At 61.4% G+C, this 17,852-nt stretch overlaps 2 protein-coding genes across 6 annotated transcripts; both read left to right on the top strand.

Moving 5' to 3' along the window:
• Positions 1–495: 495 nt before the first annotated feature.
• SLC20A1 (solute carrier family 20 member 1) lies at positions 496–11,191 on the top strand. 2 transcript variants are annotated; one of them, XM_067312290.1, is made up of 11 exons: positions 496–561; positions 978–1,587; positions 1,727–1,867; positions 1,995–2,080; positions 4,325–4,421; positions 6,500–6,619; positions 8,297–8,557; positions 8,677–9,238; positions 9,388–9,573; positions 9,918–10,002; positions 10,668–11,191. In XM_067312290.1, the coding sequence occupies exons 2-11, from the start codon at positions 1,227–1,229 to the stop codon at positions 10,827–10,829; spliced, it is 2,061 nt and encodes a 686-aa protein (XP_067168391.1). In that variant the 5' UTR covers positions 496–561; positions 978–1,226; the 3' UTR covers positions 10,830–11,191. The 2 variants fall into 2 exon arrangements, with proteins under 2 accessions (XP_067168391.1, XP_067168390.1); XM_067312289.1 differs by having other exon boundaries at positions 8,674–9,238.
• A 1,929-nt stretch (positions 11,192–13,120) lies between these two features.
• Positions 13,121–17,752, top strand: LOC106495410 (cytosolic purine 5'-nucleotidase-like). 4 transcript variants are annotated; one of them, XM_067312555.1, is made up of 18 exons: positions 13,121–13,220; positions 14,059–14,132; positions 14,219–14,336; positions 14,442–14,537; positions 14,841–14,932; positions 15,051–15,108; positions 15,210–15,303; positions 15,448–15,501; positions 15,605–15,688; positions 15,795–15,836; positions 15,918–16,025; positions 16,167–16,233; positions 16,328–16,498; positions 16,626–16,677; positions 16,759–16,819; positions 16,908–17,084; positions 17,164–17,256; positions 17,336–17,752. In XM_067312555.1, the coding sequence occupies exons 1-18, from the start codon at positions 13,129–13,131 to the stop codon at positions 17,372–17,374; spliced, it is 1,572 nt and encodes a 523-aa protein (XP_067168656.1). In that variant the 5' UTR covers positions 13,121–13,128; the 3' UTR covers positions 17,375–17,752. The 4 variants fall into 4 exon arrangements, with proteins under 4 accessions (XP_067168656.1, XP_067168655.1, XP_067168654.1 ...); XM_067312554.1 differs by having other exon boundaries at positions 16,759–17,084; XM_067312553.1 differs by having other exon boundaries at positions 15,795–16,025.
• Positions 17,753–17,852: the final 100 nt, after the last annotated feature.

The raw sequence follows: 17,852 nt of genomic DNA, 5'->3' as shown, positions 1-17,852 counted from the left end.
ACCAGGAACTGGCCCTGGTCCGGGCACCAACCCTGATCCGGGCACTGGGAACTGGCCCTGATCTGGGCAGCAGGCACCGGGAACCGGCCTTGATCCAGGCACCGGGCACCGGGAACAGGCCCTGATCCAGGGACCAGCCCTGATCCGGGCACCAGGCTCCAGAAACCGGCCCTGATCCGGGCACCGGGCACCAGGAACCGGCTCTGGTGCGGAGCCCGGTGCCCGGTTCCCGGCGCCCCGGGTGCGGAACGCGCTGCCGCCCGCGGCCGCTCCCGCCGCGCACATGGTGCCGGCGCTGCACCGCCCGCGCGAGAAGGGCGGGGGGGGGGGAGGGGGCGTAGCCGTCGCGTGGCCCCGCCCCCCAAGCCGGCAGGGCCGCCCAATGGGCTGCGCGGAGGGGAGAGGGGCGGAGGGAGGGAGCAGAGGAGGGGGGCGGGGCGGGCGCGGTCACGTGGGGGCGGCGGCGCCCTATGAAAGGGCGGCGGGGAGGCGGCGGCGGCGCCAGTCGGCGGCGGCGGGTGGGTCACGGTTGGCGCCTCCTTCCTGTCGGGCCGCGTGTCGGTGAGCGCTGCCGGCCGCGGGGGAGCCGGGCCGCGCCGCGCCGGTAGCGGCGGCCGGTGGGGGAGGAAGGGAGGGAGGGGGAGGCGGGTTGTGTGGCGGCACATGGCGGTGGGGGTGAGGGTTGGGGGGGGGGGGCGGTTGGCGCGCGGGAGCGGCCGTTAGGCGCCGCGCGGGAAGGGCGCGCGCCGCGTTTGAACGGGGGCCGCGACCGTTAGCGGCCGCCGCGACCGTTAACGGCCGCTCCCGCGGCCTAGCGGCGCTGCTGGATGCCCCGGCCCGGCCTCTCTCCTTGGCGTGGGGGGGGGGGCGCCGGGGCCCAGCTCGGCTCGGGGGGCGCCGGGCTGTTTCGGCCTGCGGCACGGCCTGGCCGTGATCCCCGGGAGCCCCCCCGGCTCAGGCCTGCTTCTCTCTCGCAGGATGAAGAGCGTGTGGTCTCCCCTTTCCTCACCATGGAGCCCTTCCCAGCGCTGACCTTCCAGAGCCACAGGAACTCTCAAAAAGAGATTCTCATATGCACTGTATAGCAGGAACTCTGCTCCCAAGCCGGCTTATTTAGTTTATTTAATTTTATAACGTTATTTATTATAGCCTTTTCATACCTCATATTTTGTTTACATATCCAAGTCGCGAGTTCCTGTTAATCCGAAACCACTAAAGGTAGAATCATGGAGTTAACCCATGTTGCACCCACAGCTGCTGGAGAGCTGCTGGTGAGCACTGTAGCGGCCATGGTCCCTGCTCCGATGACAGCCTTCCTCTGGATGTTGATATTGGGCTTTGTCATCGCCTTCATCTTGGCATTCTCCGTTGGGGCCAATGATGTGGCAAACTCTTTTGGAACCGCGGTCGGGTCGGGCGTAGTGACTCTACGGCAAGCGTGCGTCTTGGCGAGCATCTTTGAGACGGTGGGCTCTGTCCTCCTGGGAGCCAAAGTGAGCGAGACCATCCGGAAGGGGCTGATTGATGTGTATATGTACAACTCTACGCAGGAGCTGTTAATGGCTGGTTCAATCAGTGCCATGTTTGGTGAGTAACTGCCCTGCTGGGATCGTGAGGGGATGGGCTGAAGTTCAGCACGCGCCAGCCTCGTGCTCCGGGCTGTGGCCGGTTCGCACCGTACTGCGGTGGTGGCAGCTCCCTTACCAGGCTTTTTCTTGTGCTTCAGGATCGGCTGTGTGGCAGCTAGTGGCTTCGTTCTTGAAGCTTCCCATTTCTGGTACCCATTGTATCGTTGGAGCAACAATTGGCTTTTCCCTGGTGGCCAAAGGGCAAGAAGGTGTCAAGTGGTCAGAGCTGCTTAAAATTGGTAAGTCCGACTTGCCGATGGCTTCAGAAGCGGCGTAAGCATGTGTGTGCGAGATCCACTGCAACCGTACCAGCCCAGGGCTTCCCCTTGCAGTAGCGGGGTACTAATCACACCTCTTCTCTCCTAGTGTTGTCCTGGTTCATCTCACCCCTCCTTTCTGGCATCATGTCTGCTATCCTGTTCTTCCTTGTCCGTAGGTTCATCCTTTGTAAGGTAAGGATGGGCTAGCTGTGGGCTGCGTGTTCTGACAGCTTGGGGCTTCCCAGGTGCTTTCTTTGTAGGACCCAAGATGCTCGTTAGGTTGGCTTACTTGCATCCGAACTTCTCCAGCAGCATCTGTCTGGACATGTGCTTGCTGTGATGCTGCTGACTCCTCATCCAGGAGGAGCTGAAGGGATGGGAAAACTAGATCTCCATGAAATGGAGCCTAGGAGATGAGGAGCTTTTACTTACCTCCCCCAGAACATCTGGGCTGGTCATCTCCTGCCTGGCCTAAGCAGAAACAGCTGGAGCTTGCAAGCAGCTCCGAATTGATAAGATCGGAGCTGCTGGCCAGGCTTTTGCCTGGCTGCTTCACTGGTGGTGAAAGGCTGAAGCTCCGTCGTGCTGCAGATGAAGGCAGTAACTGACAGCAATGGCTTAAAAACAGGAGGGCCGGAATTGTCCCTGGTGCTGTGGAAACTGCGCGCTCTTCCCCAGGAGAGGCTGGCTGAGCAGCCCACATCTTCAGGCTGTTCTGCATCTTCCGGAGCACTAACAGTTTTTAGTGCAGGTTTGGCTGGTTTTAAGCCTTCAAAGCAAGAAGGGTTCTAGCACCTTTTTTGGGGTGCTGCTTTGTGCTCAAAGGCGTGATTTGTCTGCTTTAGCATTAACATATAGGTGCATGAGCTGTTTTGGGATAGGCCACCCTGAGGAATGAGTTTGGGGTAACCTGAGGCTTTCCTTCAGGTCACATTGTCCGCGATTCCTTGTCCTGGGAGCTGTAGGTCAAGGTGTGAGGTGAAACCTACAGTTGAGGCTCCCCAAAGAAAATATTCCAGGTTCTTCCCTGCTGAAAATGCTGGGAAGCAGCGGTCGCTTCCTGGACAGCCTCTGAGGCTCTAAATGAACCAAAGCCTCTCTGGCTGGGAAATATTTCCACAGTGGAAACATTTCCACTGTTTGGAGTGTCTGAAAGTCCAGGAAATGGTACTGGGCACTTGAAATGTTTGAAATGGAGGTGGCAGCTCTAGATGTTCACTTTCCGAAGTGATGAACCGATGAACCTGAAGTGCGCTGATGCTGCTGGTCAGGGATTTTTCAGCCAGCTGCCCGGAGGACTGAACTTTGGCATTGCTGTATAATCAGTTTGTTCTGCGCATTTGAGGTTAATGACTTAAATTATTTGGGGTCTCGGGTCTGTTTGTGCTTTAAGAGATGGTAAGATCTTATCGCTGCTGCTCCTACCTGGCAGCCCTCTGGAACGGCTTAGCGTCACTGCTGTCAGAGTAACCTTGCGTAACTGGCCTTTCGGAGCCGCGCTGCCACTTAACGTGTCCCATTGTCAAGCGATTCTGGCACCGAATAACGCGGTTGCTCTGTCCTGCTCAATGTTTAGTAACGCTCGGTGTGTTTGCATCAACACCGGACCCAGATCGCTGGGCAGCGGCGGAGATTAAGTGCTCCTGCTGCTTGGGTGAGGGCCTCTGTGTGCAGGTATGCGGCTGAATAAGCTGCTTGTATGAGTAATGGACTCTCTTAATTGGGCAAAGTCAGCTGGAAAGAGGTAAAAGCTCTGCCTGACAAATGGCTTTGTCTGAAAGGACCCGGTGATTTTAAAAAGAAGTACAGCTGGCGCCTTGGGAATTCTGCAGGTTGAATAGGAAGGCAAATGCTAGGCTTGGAGGAGCCAGGCCTCCTCTGCCTCCTGATGAAGAGCAGTGGTGGAGTCTGTCTGCTGGAAGCAGGCTGCTCGTGTGCTAGACCTCGGCTCGCTGGCTGCCTGAGGCTGCCCAGGTTTTTGGCTGCGCTTCTGCCTCGGAAGAGCCCAGGCAGCGTTGAGCTCTCGGTCCTGTCCCGCGCTTGGATCGCCGGGGAGCACAGGGCTCTCGACCGCGTCGCAAATTCCTCGGGCAACCCGTTGCCTTCTCCCACCTTCTCTGCCCTCGGAGATAGCTGGGGAATCTCGCTGTGCAGCAGCTCTTCCGACAGCTCTGATGGATGATTTGCTAACTGGAATGTAGTGGAAAAGCTGTCTGGAGCCTTCTGGGGCCTCTCCCAGAGCTGGCTTTTGGCAGAGCTTAGGGGAGCACGGTGTTTTAGTCAGCAGTTGACTGAAGGCACGCGCACCTTTCGGGAAGGGCTGTTTAGCTGCTCCTCAGCTGCTGCCCAGGCCTTGAAGCAACCTGGGGGGGGGTGGGGGGGAGAGTGGCAGTGCCTGCGGCCTGGATTTCTGCAGCTCTGAACGTTGTTTTGCAGACGGATCCTGTTCCCAATGGCTTGCGAGCTTTGCCCGTCTTCTATGCCTGTACCGTGGGGATCAACCTCTTCTCCATCACGTATACTGGTGCACCTTGTAAGTACCTGTCAGAATACTTAAGCCTGAATTTTAAAATTCTTCACAAAACCTCCATTAAATGCACGATTTACCCCTTTTTTGCTTTACAGGGCTGAAATCTCCTAGAAGGCGGCTGGCCTGTGCCGGTTACAGAAGGCTGCAGGCTAGCGTGCGCTGAGTTCTAAAACTAGCTAGTTGCCCAAACCAAAGAGGCCTGCTCAAACTAAACCTCCCCCCCAGACCTTTCTCCTTAGACTTCACAGGACTGGCAGATAACATGACTTCCCCTTCCTTCTCTTACCTGTGCTAAAACTCGGGTACCCAGCTGCTGCTGAAGAGACTCCTTGGGCTCCCCCTTCTCCAGTAGTGAGGCTAGGAGCAGGGCCGGAGGCGGGGACAGGAGTTTGTGGCCTTGTGATTCACCTAGTCCCTAAGAATAAACTAATTATCCCCGAGACTTCCTGGCGCGAAGAGCTGGCATACTGCAGCTGGCACCTGTACTGAGAAGAGGAGTTCGTGCTTCAGTTTGCGACTCTTTGGGAATGCCAAATTGAAGTGTGCGTTTGGCTGTCGTGTAGAGGGACGGACGCAGGGCAGGACTGGAAAAGCGCCGCGGCTGTTGTCAGGCTGGCTTGGTGCCGCGGGGTAGCTTTGCATAATAAGCAGGAGACCCGCAGAGCTGGAAGGCGAGCTGCCGTAGAAAAACTCGAATCATAACTTCCACCAGTCGGAGCAGCTCAGTGTGAGTTGTTTTCGGTCTGAGTGGGTTTCCTGTTGTGGAACAGTGAAAGAGGTCATTGGGAGCTGGAGGTGGAGTGACAGCAGTCGGTGTTGGCTTTTGAGGGTTTTCTCTGTAAACAGCGACTGGAAAGCTTTTTTGGAGGGATGTCAGCTTTCCCTTGGGTCTCTGGCTTGCTCGGATGCACCATCCAGGCTGGGAGCGTCCTGGAGATGTGGGCTGTGAGGAGAAGGCAGCAGGGGAGCGCTGGGATTCTCCAAGGGGGTGTTAAGAGGCACTGGGGCTTGTAAAGCAGCAGCAGCACTGCTTCAAACCAGTTTCCAGTTTGGCACTTCCCTAGACAGATTCATATTTAACTTAAGGCCTGAATTTAAGGAGGGGGTTGGGCGAGCTCAGTGCTGCTTAATGTGGGGTTTGTAGCCTTCGGCAAGGCAGGTTTATTGTAAGCAAATTGCAGCTTACAGGTTAACCGGCTGTATAAGGTAGCTGTGACATGGTTGCCGGTGGTGCGTTAGGAGCCATAAAGTTCTTGGCTGCAGCAGAAGATGCAGGAGTCGAGCCGTCGCAAGCCTTCGATATCCTGCCTGGGGGCTGCAGCAGGCTGTATAATGTAAAGCTGCTGCTAAAAGTCACACTGCATGTGAGAATGCCTGTAAGTAGGTCACTTAACACCTTGGCTGCCTCTCCTGGTGAAGAGGCAGTTTGGGCTTAAGTTTCTAGTGACTTGTCTAGCTGGGAAGAAAAAAAAACCCTCCTCCCAGAGCAGCTAGAGGAGTTAATGGAGACATCTGGCTCTCTGGTGGGAGCAGCTGAGGTCCTGTGTGTCGCTCTCCCCTGGTTGCTCCCAGACTGGCGTGCTGGGGAAACAGCACTGTCTGCTGCAGTGGCTTTGCTCTTTTTTTCCCCTCTTTTTTTTTTTTTTTCCTTTGACATTGCAGCAAGTCAGGACACAAGGCTGTGTGTATACGGTGTTGACAACTCGGCTTGGGTGCGAATGCTCCGGTTGCTCGCTGCTAGGGCAGAACGCACGCCAGTCACTAATCGGGTTTGGCTGTGGGAGGGAGGGAAAAGTGTCTGAACACGCGAAAGGGGATTAGCTTGCGATGGGGAGCTCGTAACCTGGTGGGGCTTCTATGTGGGTTAAGCTCTTGGTTTCTGTATGGTCGGCGGTGGATTTTCTCTGTACGCTGGAAGCTCGTTTCTCCCTGCCGTGGAGCTGGCGGACAAACTAGCTCAGGACGTTGCAGGCGGTCGGAGGCTCTGTGCTGGGTACCGGTTCCTCAAGCTGAAGAACATAGTCATACATTGAGGGGGCTGTTGCCCTGGGGTTTTCAAGATCCGTTGTTTTATTTCCTAGTGCTGGGCTTTGACAAACTTCCTCTCTGGGGTATCCTCCTAATTTCGGCGGGGAGTGCTGTTGTCTGTGCTCTCGTCGTCTGGTTCTTTGTATGTCCGAGAATGAAGAAGAAAATCGAACGTAAGTAACTGCTGGCTCTGCTGTTCTTTGGGGAAGGGCATGTTTTTGCTAACCAACTTCTTTCTGCAGGGGGGGATTTCGTTAGCCACAGGGCTGTTATTAGCAGGGACACTTAGCTTAAGTTAGCACTTAAGCCGCTCCGCGAACCCTGAGTCACTCAAGGCATTTCTAATCAAGCTGTTGACTGTTGTTGGACCCTTCATGCTTCTAACCAGCAGCAGCACCTGAGCGCTGCCCTCAGAGCCCCCAAAATGTCCCCTCTAAGTAGCTGTCATGCTGCTGCATGGTGTCTGGCAGCCAACTCCTCTGCTGCCCCTCTGGATGAGCAGGGTGATGTCTCCACCGGGCAATAAATGCTGTTTCATACTGAGCATCCATGCAGAGTGTGGGGAAGGCGACATGCCTGATAACTGGTGTAACCTTTAATCCTGTGCATACCTGGGGATCAATCTTTGGCTTGGCGGATGCAGATCACAAGTTTAAAGCTGCGTAATCTTATGAAATCCTTGCCCTGGAGCAAAAATATCTCTTGAAAGGCATCCAAGGCAGCGGTCCCAAGCTCTGACTTCCTCGTGGAGCAGGGAGCTCTCCCGGAGTAGCGTGTGGTCTCGCATATAAAATTCATGTGCAGTCCCAGGCATTTAAAGAACTGTAGATGAGGGGATAACAAGTGTCCTTGTCAAGCTTGTGTAATTGGGGTGTGACTAACAGCTTTATGGCTGCCCTTGAAATTCTTCCAGAGCTTCAGCTTAACTCCTGCCTGCTAACCCAGCGTGCCTGCTGGATGGCAGTGCTGGGAAGAGGTCACACTCAAACCCCGCAGCCTCGCTCGTGTGCGCTGCAGCGGGACGCGAGCTCCGCGGCTCGGCTAGGAAGCGCTACGGAGGCTTTACGCCACCGTGGGTCATGTCTCCAAGGCGAAGGTGGCTTTTGTGTGCGCTGGCCGACCTCGTGTTTTCACCTGAAGGCAGCAGGCTTCCTGGTAGAGGGGGAGTAACTGTCTTGGTTTCCAGGGGGTGAAAACATTGGCTTGGCTCTTCCAGTGGAACAGGAAACCGAGCTGCCTCTGCGAGGTGGAGCCTGACTCCTGGCAAATTGGGCTGTTTGGGTTCGTAAGCTAGCACCGGGTGTTGGGCTGAGCTGAGGAAGTAGGAGAGAAGTTGGGGTGTTTACCAGGCGCTTTCCTGTCGCCTTCGGGAGTCATCGCCACATGAGAAGCAGCTATTTGTGTAAATTAGCTTGTGGCAAAAAGCGCTTCCAATGGCGGCTGGAAATGAGGATGTAGCCTTGTGTACTCGGAGATAACCGTAACTTGTGATTGGCAGAAGAGGAATCTCTGCTGTAGGAATAACAGGCAAAAAGCCCCATAATGTTGCTCACCACACCCAGTGTGGGTGTGCAGGGGCCTAAAAATAGGAGATGAGCTGGCTTATGACAGTCTGGCTGTTGTGACAAGGTGTGACTGCTGAGCATTAACGTGGAAGGGGGAGAGTTAGCAAAGTTCAGTGCTGGGGGAGCTGTAAACTAATTTAGCTGCTGTAAATCTGAGCCATGAGGGGTGCTGGCCTGCCCCTGCTCTTTGCCCTCCCCAGGGAGGAGGAGCAGGGTGGACATGGGCTCCATGGCTTTGGCTGCGGTGGTGGGAAGGGGTTTGATGGCAGCTGCCTCTCTTTGCAGGAGAGATTAAATCAAGTCCTTCAGAAAGCCCCCTGATGGAGAAGAACAGCAATTTGAAGGAAGATCACGAGGAGCCCAAAGTGCCATTGGGCAACAGTGTGGGCGATGCAAAGAGCCCCGTTGCCGACGCGGTGTCGGCTGTGCCGCACCGGGTGGTTGTGGAGGAGAGAACTGTCTCCTTCAACCTGGGAGACTTGGAGGAGGCCCCGGAGCGCGAGAGGCTCCCTAGCATTGACCTGAAGGAAACCAACATTGACAGTGGTGAGCAGAGGGATCGATAAAGGGGTTGCAGGGATCTGTGGGTGGCCTTGGCTGTGGTTTTTACGTGTGTCCCTGCAAAACTGGTATCCCTGGGAGCTAAAGGCCCTTTCTCTCAGCAGGAGCCGTGCAGCTGCCCAACGGCAACCTCGTGCAGTTCAACCAGGCCGTGAGCCACCACATCAACTCCAGCGGGCAGTACCAGTACCACACCGTGCACAAGGACTCGGGCCTCTACAAGGAGCTGCTGCATAAACTGCACCTTGCCAAAATGGGGGACTGCATGGGGGACTCGGGGGACAAGCCGCTGCGGCGCAACAACAGTTACACCTCCTACACCATGGCCATCTGCGGCATGCCCCTGGACTCCTTCCGGGCCAAGGAGGGCGAGCCCAAGGGGGAGGAGATGGAGAAGCTGACCTGGCCTGCCGCTGACACGAAGAAGAGGGCCCGCATGGACAGCTACACCAGCTACTGCAACGCGGTGGCGGACGCCCACCCGGCCGCTGATGTGGATCTGAACACGGCCCAGGTGGAGATGGGCATTAGCGACAGGAAGTGCAGCAGTAACTCCCTGGAAGAGTGGCACGACCAGGACAAACCAGAGGTGTCCCTCCTCTTCCAGTTCCTGCAGATCCTGACGGCCTGCTTTGGCTCTTTTGCTCACGGTGGCAATGATGTCAGGTCAGTTGAGTTAGCCGAAGCGGCGGGTTTGCTCGCTGGTTCTGACATGGTTGTGTGCTGCCCTCCTGAGCCTGTGCGTGCAATGCCAGGAGTGAGGGTGGAGCGATGAAGCTGCTGGCCCTCTAGAAAAGCTCTTGTTTCTCTTGCAGCAATGCCATAGGCCCTCTGGTTGCTCTCTACCTTGTCTACCAGACGGGTGACGTGGCCACAAAGGTGGCAACTCCCATCTGGCTGCTGCTGTATGGAGGTGCCGGCATCTGCATTGGCTTGTGGGTCTGGGGAAGGAGAGTCATTCAGACGATGGGGAAGGACCTGACTCCCATCACACCATCAAGGTAAGGCCTTGCTTGAGGCCAACTTCAGGTGGCTGCAGAGCAGCATCCTGCCCTGGATAAGGGAGAGCTTCCAAGACTCCACCCTTGCTCGGCTGGAGGAGCTGGGGTGTGCTGCCACTGCAGCCCACGGGGGCCCTGTGACATGTCCCTTCATGCAGAGCCACCTCTCCAGCTCATTAGCCCTTGAGGGATCAATCCCGAGAGCCTGGAGAGCCGAGCGGGGACCTGATGTGGGGAGAGCAGCCCCAAGGCTTGCTGCTGAACAGGCCCGATAAATCGGATAGCGCGCGGGGTGCTTGGTGCCGGCCCTCTCCGCGTTTCCCACGCTCTTGCTCTTCCCCCAGTGGCTTCAGCATCGAGCTGGCGTCCGCCCTGACGGTGGTGATCGCCTCCAATGTCGGCCTCCCCATCAGCACGACCCACTGCAAGGTAAGCGGGAGCCAGGGGTTAATGGCTGCGCCGGCGGCGCTGGCGCCTGGTGGGACCTGGCGAGGTGCAAACTCCAAACGCTGGCGCTTAGCGCCTGTTCGGGAGCTCCCAAAATAGGCTGCTGGGTGGCCTTTAGTTCACGGGTCTGCAATTTGCATTTCAATGGGGGGGTGGCAGCGTGCTGAAGAGCAGGCCCAACAGGAATGAAGGCAGAGTCCCTGGAAAAAAGGCGCTCGGGGAAGCACTTGGAATCCGGAGCTGGGGCAGAACAAAAACCAGCTTTGAGGGACCTTTTACGGCTCTGCCAAGCGGCCCGGGCTGCTCGGCCATGGGAACCTGCGCTCTGCTGCGTTTCTTCCGCATCAAAGCTCATGGGAGGCAGCTTCTTGCCAAGCCTTTTCTCCTCCAGCTTGATCCTGGCTGGGATCTGCTGGGAAGCCTGTGGCAGCGAGGGCCTTGAGCGAGACCCTTGGCTGTGCTGGGGGGCTCTTTGGTCAGAAGGGGAAAGCTCGGAGCTGGCTCTGGGAAGAGGGTTGCTGGGCTGCTCGCAGGAGGAACAAGCTGCCTCTGTGCTCCCCCCTGGAGAGCAGGAGTGGCCCCCCAGGGGCAGGGAGACGCCGGGCACAAGGCAGCCCCCCCTCAAACGCAGCCGGTTTCTCCCGCAGGTGGGCTCCGTTGTCTCTGTGGGCTGGCTCCGCTCCAAGAAGGCGGTGGACTGGCGCCTCTTCCGCAACATCTTCATGGCCTGGTTCGTCACGGTCCCCATCTCAGGCCTCATCAGCGCCGCCATCATGGCAGTGTTCAAGTACGCCATCCTGGGGGTGTGAGGGGCCGGGCTGCGGTCCCCCCCCTCGCTCCGCCGCCGCGGGCGCCTCGCAGCTCGCGCTGTACCCGCTTCCGTGCTAATGATCGTCTCGACTAGCCGCAAGAATAGCCAGGGCGGACTCTTCCCCGGGCGCCTCCCCACGCGGGCTGTGAATTACTGTAGGTTTCCGTACTTTTCTATTGGGCTTTCCTCAACTCTGTCTAGTGTTGTCACCGAAATGTGTTTTTTCCTTCTTTATTTTTGAAAAACTTTGGCGCTGAGTTTCTAGACGCGGCGGGCGCAGCGCTAAGCCTGCGCTCGCCCCAGAGGGGTGACTATCCCCCCGCTGCGTAGCTTTAGATTAGCAGCTTGGGGAGGCCCCTTTTTTTTAAAAAAAAACACCTCTTAATGACTTAATGAAGATCCTCTTGCCGTGATTCCTTCTGGAGTGAGGGCTGGGGCTGGTTCTTGCCCTGCGGAGGTAGGTTGTCCCCCGCTGTCCCCCCCCCCCCCCGGCAAGCGGGCTGTCACGTGTTCAGCTTTGCCTCCATCGCCGTAGTGTGGCGCAAACAAGAGAAGCTGCAGTACCATCACGCTCTTGCCGCCTGTGGTGTCGTTTTTTGGGGAGGGGGGCGGCCCCCGGACCCCCCCAAACGCGCCGCGGCCCTCGCTCACCGCTGCTACCTCGGACTCTATAATAAAGATTTCCTTCTTACGGCAGTCGCTGCGGGGTTTCGTTGGAGGTGCTGGGGGGGGCCCGTGGGGGGGGGGGGCTTGGTCCCCATCCCTCCCCCCTGCGCTGTGGGTGCTGCAGGCTCTGCCCCACCCTGCCTGGGGGCCCCCGCATGTGCGCTGGGGCTGTGGGGCCTGATAACGGTGTCACATGCTACACGGGGGGGGGGTCACGGGACCGGGTGTGAGCTGCTCCCACCCTGCCCTGTGCCTGGGGGGGGGGGTTATCGAGGCCATGCAGCTGGGGCTGCTCCTGCCTCTGCTGCTGTCATTGGTGTCACTTAGTGCCTGTCCCCCAGTAGGGGGCAGCCCCTGCCTGTGCCCCCCACCGAGGCTGCTGCCCCCCAAGGTGCTGGGGCCACCCGGACCCTTGGCTTCTCCCTTTATGTCCCCAGGGAAGCTGCTCCGGGGCCGGACACTGGTCAAGGCCGGGCCAGGGGGACCCACGTCAGCGTGGTGGCGCAAGAGCCCCTAGGGCTGGCGCTGTGCCCCTTTTTTGGGGGGGGGGGAATGTGGCTTGGAGCCCCCAGGGCACTGCTCCCAGGAAGCTCGCAGCAGGGGGGAGCAGGGCAGCCCGGATGCCTGGGCTCCCAGGAGGTGCTGACCCCTCCTGGTGCCTGGGGGGGAGAGCGGCCATGGGCCTGGCTGTGTTGGTGGCTGTCCCCTCCCATGGGGAGGGGGGACATATCCCATAGGGATGTGCCCGATGGAGCCACGCGGGGTTGGGGACATGCTCTGTGGGGCCACACGGGGAGGGGGACATGCCCCCCCGGGGCACGGGCGCTCCCTCCTGCCACCCCTGGCTCCCATGTCACCATCCTTGGCGCAAGCCTGGTGACATGGGGACAGGGACGCAGCCTGGCCCGGACGCCTGGGTCCCCTCGCTGGCAGCGAGCCGAGCCGGGAGCGGGGCGCGCTGCGCAAGGACCGGGGGGCCGTGACCCCCCCCCGGCTTAATGATTTGCCGGCGGGCGCCGCGCCACCCTGCGCAAACAGCGGCGATAAGGGGCCGTGCCGGGCTGCGGGGGGGGGGGGGTCCCGGCCCCCCCAAAGTGTGGGGGGGGACATGGCACCTGGCACACTGCAGCCCCTCGGGGTGCTGGGGCGGTCGTGGGGGGGGTCCTGCTCCAGCTGGGGGAAATGGGGGGCAGTGGGGACACTGGGGGGGGGCATTGCCCTGGGGGGGGCTGCATGGTGGGGGGGCAACTGCCCTAGTTGGGGGTGCGTGGGGGGGGCAGTGTCCGGGGTGGGGGTACATGGGGGGGTGCATTATCCGGGGGGGGGACTGGGGGGGGGAATTGCCCCAGTTTGGGGGTAATGCCCCGGGGGGGGGTATTGGGGGGGGGGCACTGCCCTAGTTGGGGGGGGGTGTATGGGGAGGGCACTGTCCGGGGTGGGGGTACATGGGGGGGCAACTGCTCCGGGGGGGGCATTACCCGGGGTACGTGGGGGGGCGCTGCCCCGGGGGGGGGGGCCCAGCCCGGGGATGCCGCGGCAGCGGGGCTGGGCCGAGGCCGGGGCCGGGCCGGGGGCGGGTCGCGGCGGCCCCGTTAAAGCGGCGGCGGCGGCGGCGGCCGGAGGCGGCGGCGATGGGCAGCGAGGGCGAGCGCGGCCCGGCGGTGGCGGCGGCGGCCCCGGGGCAGGGCGACCCGCGGGCGCTGCGCAGGGACTGCCAGCACCGGTGGGGCCGGGGGGGGGGCAGGATTTGGGGGGTTGGGCAGAATCTGGGGGGGCATCTGGGGGGGGGGGCAGGAGCTGATGGGGGGGGCAGGACCGGGGGGCATTTGGGGGGGGGGCAATGTTTGGAGGGGGAGGCAGGATTTGGAGGGACACCTGGGGGGCAGGACTTGGGGGGGGCAATGCATGGGGGGGGCAGGAACGGGGGGAAGGAACTGAGAGGGAATTTGGGGGGGGGCAGGAACTGGGGGGGGGGGGCACCAGAGGGGCAGGACCTGGGGGGGAGATCCAGGGAGGCATCTTTGGGGAGGGGGCAGATTGGGATGGCATTTGGGGGTGCAATCTGGGGGGGGGGGCTCCAGGGTGATCTGGGGGTGGGGGACAGGATCTGGGGGGGCGGCTGGCAGAATCGGGAGGGGGGCACTGAGGGGAGGATGTGGGGATGCAATCCGGAGAGGGGGCAAGATCTTGGGGGGGGGGGTGTAGAATTGGGGGGGGGGCAGATCTGGGAAAAGCCCGGGGGGGGGGTAGAGAGTCAAGGGTGGGTTGAGAGTGGGGATTTGGGGTGCAATTGGGGGGGGGGGGGAAACCCCCCCCCCCCCCCGGTAGCAGTGCAAAGGGTGCCAAAGGGGCAGGCCGAAATGGGGGGGGGGGGGCCCGGCCAGCCCCATTTTCACTTGAAAAGCCCATTTTTCTGCTCTAATAACTTCCCGGCAGGCCATTGTATGGAGCCAAACCGTTGCGGGGGGGGGACAGTTCACTGTCCCCACGGCCGGGGGGGGGGGGGGGGAGACACAACACCCCATGCCCCCAGCGTCACCCGCTGCCCCCGTCACCCGCAGGATTTTCGTCAACCGCAGCCTGGCGCTGGAGAAGATCAAGTGCTTCGGCTTCGACATGGACTACACATTGGCCGGTAGGGCGATGGGGGGGGGGACATGGGGAGGGGGGGGCTCTGGCGTGTTGTTCCCCCCCCCCCAAACCCGACCCCCCCGTCTGCAGTGTACAAATCGCCCGCCTACGAGGCGCTGGCCTTCGAGCTGCTGCTGGAGTGCCTGGTCTCCATCGGCTACCCCCAGGAGATCCTCGGCTACCGCTACGACCCGGCCTTCCCCACCCGGTGAGCCCGGCGCGGAGGGGAACGTGGGATGGGGTGTGTGTGTGGGGGGGGTATTTTGGGTGGTGGTGGGGGACACGGACCCTGCTCATTCCCTCCGCGCCGCAGGGGGCTGGTGTTCGACACCCTCCTCGGCAACCTGCTCAAGGTGGACTCGCACGGGAACCTGCTGGTCTGCGCCCACGGCTTGCGCTTCCTCAAGGGGTGAGGGTGCCCCGGGGTGGGGGGGGTTGGGGGGGGTCCCATGACCCCCCCCCCTTCCCTCCCCAACCTGCCCTGGGATGCCGGGGTTTGGGGCAGGATGCGGCCAGGGTGCTGCTGGGGGAAGGCTGTGGGTGCTCCTCACCCCTTCCTTGGGGCCTCCTCGTCCCCAACCTTCCTTGGAGCCTCCTCCTCATCCCCAACCTTCCTTGGAGCCTCCTCATCCCCAACCTTCCTTGGAGCCTCCTCGTCCCTTCTTGGGTCCCCCCCCCCACCCTGCCCCCCCCAACTTCCCTCCTCCCGCAGCCCCGAAATCCTCCACCACTACCCCAACAAGTTCATCCAGCGGGACGACACCAAGCGCTTCCACATCCTCAACACGCTCTTCAACCTCACGGGTGAGCCAGCGACCCCCCCCCCCCCCCCGCCAAAATCCACCCCATCCCCCCCCCCACACACCCCATGTCACCCCGAATGCCCGTGCCACCTCCCCGGCACCCCCCGTTCTCCCGGCAGAGACCTACCTCTACGCCTGCCTCGTGGACTTCTTCTCCAACTGCTCCAGATACGTCAAGTAAGAGGAGAGCCGGGGGGGGGGGCATATTTTGGGGTGAGAAAGGGGGTTTTCACCACCGGTGTGTCCACCTTCACCCCACCGTCTCTGGGCCATTGCAGCTGTGACACTGGCTACAAGCACGGGAACCTCTTCATGTCCTTCCGCAGCATGTTCCAGGACGTGCGCGAGGCCATGGACCACGTCCATCTCTCGGTGGGTGTCGCGGAAAAGGGGGTGGCGATGCTGGACCGTCCCCCCCCCCACAATCCACCCAGGACCCCCTGGCTGCCCCCATCGCCCCATCAGGGGGTTATTTGGGGCTGCGGTGGTGGCACCAGCGTGGTTTTCTCACCGCAGGGTTGCCTGAAGGAGAAGACGCTGGAGAACCTGGAGAAATACGTGGTGAAAGACGTGAGTGCACGTGGGCACCCGTGACGCCGCACCGGGTCCCCCCCCCACGATGGGTCCCCTCCACCTTCCCACCCACCCCACGCTGACTCCCGCCTCTCGCCAGCCCCGTGTCCCGCTGCTGCTGAGCCGCATGAAGGAGGTGGGCAAGGTCTTCCTGGCCACCAACAGCGACTACAGCTACACCGACGTGAGTAGCGGCCGCTGAGGGGGGGCACCCTGGGGTGCTGCACGGAGCAGAGGGTGCCGCCGCTTGGTGGTGTCACCGGGGGCCGTGACGCTGGGTGTCCTTGCAGGCCATCATGTCCTACCTGTTCGACTTCAGCAGCAAGGACGAGGTGAGACCGCGATGGTGCAGGGACGGGGTGCCGGTCCCGTCCCCCCACCCCATTCTGAGCCCGTCACCCGCTCACCGGCAGGCGGGGAGCCCGCAGCGCCCCTGGAGATCCTATTTTGACCTCATCGTGGTGGACACCCGCAAGCCGCTCTTCTTCGCCGAGGGCACCGTCCTGCGCCAGGTCAACACGGTGAGGAACCAGGATGGCGCCTGGCGAAGCCTCGAAGCCCTGCGTGGTGGCACCAGCGGGGTGGCTTCGCCCTTCATTGCATGGGTGATGGTTTCCCCCCCCCCCCCCCCCCCCATCCCATGGTGTCCCCTCGGCTTGCAGGACACGGGGAATCTGCGCATGGGGACATACACCGGCCCCCTCCAGCACTGCGCCGTCTACTCCGGAGGTGAGTGCCCGGCCGGCGCAGCCCAAGCCACGCGGTGGTGGCAGCGGGGAGGGGGACACAGTGGTCCCGCATCCTGACGGCCACCCACCCGCAGGCTCCTCGGACCTGGTGTGCGACCTGCTGGGCGTCAAGGGCAAAGACATCCTCTACGTGGGCGACCACATCTTCGGCGACATCCTCAAGTCCAAGAAGCGGCAGGGCTGGCGCACCTTCCTGGTGGTGCCCGAGCTGGCCCGCGAGCTGCAGGTGTGGACGGAGAAGAGCGGTGAGCGGCGCCCGGCCGTGGGGATCCGCGCGGGTCAAGGCCGGGTGGGGACAGCAGGGTGGGTCGGTGGTGGCCGAGCCGGGCACAACCTGTCCCAACATTGAGCCGAAGCCGGTTGCCCTTGCAGAGCTGTTTGAGGAGCTGCGGCGGTTGGACCTCTTGCTGGCGGAGCTGTACCAGTGAGTGGGCAGGGGGCACCCATGGGTGCCCGGGAGGGTCCCCTGTGGCCGAGCCCACAGCCGGGTCTCTCCCCTCTCCAGGGACTTGGACAGCAGCAGCAGCGAGCGCCCGGACATCAGCTCCATCAAGCATCAGATCCAGGTGACGCCCCCAGGGCACTGCTCCCGGCACCCGGCACCCTCGCGCGGGACGCCAGGTGCCCTGACGCCTCGGCCCGCTGCGCCCGCAGAAAGTCACGCACGAGATGGACATGTGCTACGGGAAGATGGGCAGCCTCTTCCGCTGCGGCTCGCGCCAGACGCTCTTCGCCAGCCAGCTGATGCGCTACGCCGACCTCTACGCCGCCTCCTTCATCAACTTCCTCTACTACCCCTTCAGCTACCTCTTCCGAGCGGCCCCCGCCTTGGTAGGGCGCCGCGCCGCGCTTGCACTCCCCGCCGGGTGCCCAGTCCCGTTCTGCCAACCTCGCCGCCCTGCCGTTGCAGATGCCGCACGAGTCGACGGTGGAGCACGGCCGCCTGGACGCGGCGGAGGCAGGCACGGCTCCTGCACCCCGGCTCAGCCGTCCCAGCCAGCAGGTGAGTGGTGGGGGGCAGAGCCAGCACCCTGGCACCGAGAGGGTCCCGGACCCGTTGAGTCAACCCGGTCCTTCTCCAGGACCTCAACGGGAAGGAGGATGAGGATGGTGAAGCCTGAACCCAGCCCAGCGCTGAGGGCTGGATGCCGCTGCCGTCCACGGGGCCAGCTGCCTGCAGGCAGCTGCCTCCTCCAGACCCTCGGCGGCACCAGCCCTGCAGCGCTGCCCTTCCCCGCGTCCCCGCGCTGCTTGGGGGCTGCCCGAGCCCAAATCCACGCTGCGGAGACAGCACCGGCACAGGAAACCCCAAATGCTTCGCAAGCCGTCTTGCTGGCTTCGGCGCTGCGTCCCGGCTCCGGGTAGACGTGGACGGACGTTGCTCCAACGCAAGAGGGCTCTGGGGGCACCTGCTGCTCCCTCCGGGATGCCCGTTACCCGCTGGGTTCTGCCCCTTTGGTGTTTTTTTAACCCTTTTCTATTTATAAAAGATGCTCAAACTCCTGCTTAAGTTTTATTGGCGCCGCAGAGTGGCAAAGACATAAAATCGGTTATTTGAAAGGAAAAGTCCTTCGCGCCAGCACCTCGAGATGGGGGCAA

Source organism: Apteryx mantelli, chromosome 29, assembly GCF_036417845.1.
Source record: "Apteryx mantelli isolate bAptMan1 chromosome 29, bAptMan1.hap1, whole genome shotgun sequence".
NCBI classification, from domain to species: domain Eukaryota; kingdom Metazoa; phylum Chordata; class Aves; order Apterygiformes; family Apterygidae; genus Apteryx; species Apteryx mantelli.
The sequence above is the reverse complement of the archived record's forward strand: the minus strand, read 5'-3'. Positions and strand labels throughout refer to the sequence as shown.